This window comes from Zingiber officinale, chromosome 10A (assembly GCF_018446385.1).
Source record: "Zingiber officinale cultivar Zhangliang chromosome 10A, Zo_v1.1, whole genome shotgun sequence".
In the NCBI taxonomy this organism is placed as follows: Eukaryota; Viridiplantae; Streptophyta; class Magnoliopsida; order Zingiberales; family Zingiberaceae; genus Zingiber; species Zingiber officinale.
In genome coordinates, this window is record NC_056004.1 from 43864117 (window position 1) to 43869305 (window position 5189).

General features: G+C 49.4%; 1 protein-coding gene across 1 annotated transcript; it reads right to left on the reverse strand.

Moving 5' to 3' along the window:
- Nucleotides 1-1596: 1596 nt before the first annotated feature.
- On the reverse strand, nt 1597-4180 carry LOC122027018 (SCARECROW-LIKE protein 7-like). The gene has a single exon (XM_042585816.1). The coding sequence runs from the start codon at nt 3694-3696 to the stop codon at nt 1855-1857; it is 1842 nt and encodes a 613-aa protein (XP_042441750.1). The 5' UTR covers nt 3697-4180; the 3' UTR covers nt 1597-1854.
- Nucleotides 4181-5189: the final 1009 nt, after the last annotated feature.

Here is a 5189-nt window from a genome sequence, read left to right on the forward strand (position 1 = left end):
TTATAGAGTTTTGATAGTAACAGACACTAAATCATAGCCATTGATCAAAAAACGGTCAAATGATCCTAACCGTTGAAAAAAAATACCTAAAAAACCCTCCCAACGGCTACGAACCGCCGGTTAACCGGCGGTTCGCCGGTTTTACATCCAATGAATCGGAACCGGCCCGGCAACTTGCCGGGCCGGTTCCGGTTCGACCCGGCGAACCGGGTCAACGGGCAACCAGCCCGTTGACCCGGTTACGGGCCCGGGCCGGGTCCGGGCCAGACCCGGCCCGGGGTCGGGTCTATTCATAGATGTCCATGTGGAATGATGGATTCTAATTTTTTTTTATTTTTTCTACAATAAATAAACATTTAATAAATGTCACCAATGAATATGAGTATTTTAAATATTTTTTTAAGAAAAATTATTTAATATTTTTACTTTATAATTATTACAGTTTTTATAAAAAAAATAGTAAAAAAAAAATATATCAATGCTCTATTTTATATTTTAAATATATTATCTTTTTAATTTTTGTCCCATTTAAATTCTTCAAGAAGAGGAACAATGCTTCCTATCGGTCAGGTCTCCGCCATGATAAACATGCGAGAATCTTCTCCATCAGCTCTCAACCATGATAAGAAATCTCCTCAGACCGCTATCTCATGCTACAGCTGGTCTGATGCAGACATACGTCATATTGAAGATGGCTTATTCCCTTCTCTCAGCCGTAAAAAGCCGCTTCATCTCGAATTCCGTTTCATTTATAAAGTTACACATTCACAACGTTTGAACCATAAAAATCGCATGATCCACACGTTTTTGAAAGCACACTCGCGCATCACACAGCCAATTGTAAAGCTTTATCAAATGTAGCTCATGATATTATTTGAATATAGAAACAGCACACAAGTCGACGCCATCTTGAACACTTAACAGTTGCACTCACAGAAGTAGTGTTTCAAAAAATTAAAAAGAAAAACTAGAATTCTAATTCGAAGTCCAATAATCGAAGACTAGTAGTTCAACTAGGAGGAGAAACAATCAGTATTTCTATTCAATTTACAGACAGAAAAGTTATAATAACCACGCTTCATCGATCGAGTAAAAAACATTCCAACTTTTTCGAGTTCAACTAGGCATACCTCTGTGCGCCAAATTTGCATTCAGATTGCCACACTTCGAATTGTTGCTGGCAGTGTTTTTGTGTATTTAGAAGACCTCCGTAGAGATTGCTTGCTGTTCTTTTATCTGGTATACTACAGTTTTCTTTTGGTAAAGAGTAAAGACCAATTATATTCACGCACTATGAGAAATAATCAAACTTGTACATCAATGAACTAAGCAAATAGAACCCTGATTTCTTGCTTAGAATAATACCACTCCAGTTCTAGCTCATCCCCTGCCCAACTAACCAAATTGGCAAAAATCTAATGCATGTAATCATCCAGCAGTAATCATCTAGCAGTAACCAAATTGGCAAAAATCTGATGCATGTAATCATCTAGCAGTAAAGGTGCCAATAATCATGTTGATCCTTCTACCTTTTATTCTTTAAATACTAGACGCAATTCAATCGGGTCATAAGAGCCTCAATCAAATCAAATCAAATAAAAAAAAAACCACTCACAGTTCAAGTGACAGTTTCTAACTTTTATCTTTTTATACTTAGCACTACTACTACTACTACTACATTTCACATTAAGCACTAACCAAAACCACAACCAAAATGACCACCAAGATCTGTGCTATTCCCAGTCTGCTCTTATATGACAAACAAACCAACAAGCAATAACACATTCATCGAAAAAGGAAAAAAAATCCTAATTATCATTTAATTATCAAGGTGGAAGCAATTAATTTCATCACCTAACGCCATGAGGAAACCGTGAGGAGAGGACGGTCACCCCACACCAGGGAAAGGAAGGGCGGGTTGCAATCCAATAGGGTGTACTTGGAGCTGTAGTTGTAGTTCCAGAGGAGAAGCTTCGCTTGGCTCACAGCGTAGTTGCTCAGCGCCACGGGCTCGAAGCCGCACCGCTCCATCACGGCTGTCCATTCATCCTTCCCCCACATTCGCACCCGTCGGTTCTTCCCCTCGCCGGGCCCCACGGCCCCCAGGATCCGACGACCGAAGAGGAGCCGCTCCACCCGGGCTCGCTCGGCCGAGTCGCGCCCCATCGGCGGGTCGAGCGAGTCGAACATCGCCGCGTAGTAGGCCAGCGCGGTGGCGAAGCGCTCCGCGAAGCCGGATTGATTCAGACTCGCCTCGTACTCGCCCAGCGTCATGACGCTGGGGGCGAGCGATTTGGCAACCCGGAGAACGCGCTCGACTGGCTCGGGCGATTCGCCGATCAGGTGGTAGAGCTGGAGCATGAAGTTGACTGCCAGCGACTCGTCCGGGTCCACCCGGAAGGTGGTCGATGCGAGCTCCGAGATCGGGGTGAGAATGGGATCGAACTCGAAATCCAGATCAAGTAGCGCCGCAAAGTCACGGAGGCGGTTCCCGGTAGCGACGAGCGACTCTGCGGGCGCTGCGCCAAGCGCCGGCGCGGGTATGCCGGAGATACGGACCTTTGAGGGCTTTCCGGAGGGTCGGGTGGCGAGGGCCTGGAGTAGTGCTGCCCATTGTACGCCCTGAACTATACCGAAGTCCACGATGTGAATCCGCGACGCGGACTCAGTCGCTTCTAGAATCGCCTGATTTGCAGTAAGGTGTGCAAATTTGGAGTAAGGGCACGCATCGTTGAGGACCTTGTAACAGAGAGTGAACTCCTCTGGCGTAGTGTCGAAGATGGGAATAGGATGTGAATGAGCTCCAAGGAGCCGCCCATAGAGGGCTTCCGCAAAGTAAAAGGCGACGCGTTCCGTCGGATCACCAAACTCGGAGGCAGATTCTCTGACACGGATCAAAGACTTAGCAGCAAAATCAGGGTCAGAATCGGCGAGCCGCGCGCACTCGAGTAGGCATGTCAAGAGCGGCGGCGAGGAAGCGCTGCTCTCCGGAGGCTGATCTCGCAAGGGGGCGGCGGCGGCGGTTCCAGACACCTTGCTTGGTTCTGGGGGATCGGAGGACGGTGCTTCAGCCGCCGACGAAAGCAGGGTAGAGACACGAGCGGCCTGGTGGTGTTGCTGGACCGAAGGAAGGGGAGCGATCTTGGAGTTTTCAGGGAAGAAGACGCGGTTGAGGTCGCCCGGTGACGAAGGGAGGCTGATCTCAGCGGAGCAAGAGGGAAACCCCTCCCCGAAGAGGGCTTCTGCTCCGTCGGCGGCGCCAGGCCAAGTGTCGCTAATCAGCACGGAGTTCTCTGCGGGGGCCTCACCGATGAGGCTTTCCATCCACTCATCCGTGTCGAACTCTGCCGCGACGGTTGATCCGAAGTCGGAGAGGCGGAAGGGGCCATGGTCGAGATGGCGTCCGCCACCGTGAGGAGAGAATCCAGGGATGGGTTCGGCGACAAATGGATCAGCAAACACGGCTCCAGATTCAGGGACGACGAAGGGCAAGTGATCCGACAAGTGTTGGTGGTGGATGTGATGCGAAGCCCAGGGCGGGTGGTTGGTGGAGAAGGGGTTGACGGAGACGCCAAGCTGTTGCTGTTGCTGCTCCTGCTGTTGGCGCTGCTGTTGCTGTTGTTGCTGCTGCTGCTGCTGAATCACCTGCTGCGCGATCGCCATTAGATTTCCGCTGTCGGCGCACATGTACGCCATCTGCTCAATCTCCTTTGAGAAAATACAACAAAGCGCACGCAATCGTCGTCGTCCTCCTCCAAACTGCGCTGCGCTATCAAAGAGGGAGGAGGCAGTAGTGTCAGGCTATTCGGAGCCCTCTTTAGACGCAGTGGAGTACTGAGTGAGTGAGTTACTGCGTAAGGAGGACGGGAAGCGGAAGAGGAGAAGAAGGTTTTGAGGGAGGAGGGTTTGGGGGCTATGCGTGAAAGAGAAGGAAAGGGATAGATGGATTGAAGAAAAAAGCCCAAGACACGAGGAAGTAGGCCCGCCCGAGGTGAGTAAGTTCAGCCAGATGGGTGAACCAGGCGTAGTGAAATCAGCATTGGGGGGAAATTAAAAAGGGTAAAAAAATTACTCCACGGTGGCAGGCAGCGCTCTCCTTGTCCCCCGCTTTGCTCGTTCAAGCGGCGATCGAGTGTGTCTCGTCGCCATTGGTCCCCTCCACTACCGATACGCTCCCATCCTCCAACTACGAAACTCCAATTCGGTCCAACACACCGTACGGTCTCATCGTCATTTTGATCGATGGAATCTGTATTTACTTCGCTTCCTGTCTCGCACCAACAGGGAAAAAGAAGCATGGGCTCGATCGTTGCGAGTAGGAGACACCTCGTTGAGCGCGCCGAGAGCTACGTGTCGACGCGTCCGTTGCTCGATCTGCCGCGCCACGTGGGTCGGGTGCCCCGGCTGCAACAGCGAATCCGATTCGATGGCGTCATCTAGCCATAGCCTCCAAGCCCGACTCGCTTGGAATCGCGATGGATCAATCAGACGCTCGCTATCAGTGGAGCTCTTTGTCGTTTCGCCGCCAGTCAGAAAGGCGACGAGAGGGCGATGATGCGCAAGTTGACTGGAACTTAAACCAAGGAAGGTGCGCACAGTCATCTCACCGTCGTGGCCTCGTGGGACCATCAATGATCGCAATATGGACGGTCGGATCTCTCTCTCTGTGTTTCGAGAAGATGTCGTCGCCATCGCCATCGCCATCGTCGTCATTGTCGTCATGGTCGTCGATTGAAATGGTTGGCGCTGTGGGCCGTAGGGACAACGACGGCTGAGGTAATGTGCCTGTGTGCTTCTCCAGATGCGAAGCTTGATTACTTCGAAGAAGAGGAGAAGAAGACGATCGAAGGAGGGGAAGAAGCTGGTCCGGCGGTGTCGCTTTCTATCCTAACCGAAAGCGAACAGGAGATTTGGTTTAGAATCACTTGATTTCTTGGACTGCATGAAGATGGAGAAAGGAAGATATGCTCTTCTCCTTTGGATGATATATAGTGGTAGAGCATAAGCATTAATGTACAATGCATCTGATGCTTTCAACTATCCATTTTCACATTCAAGACCAATTTACTTTTTGATGCATAAACAATTACGGATAATAAACATCCAAAAATTATTTGAGTAATGGAGAAGAACCATGATATTCATCAATTTAATCCGACATAATCAGACAAAGCATGAGCTCGTATATA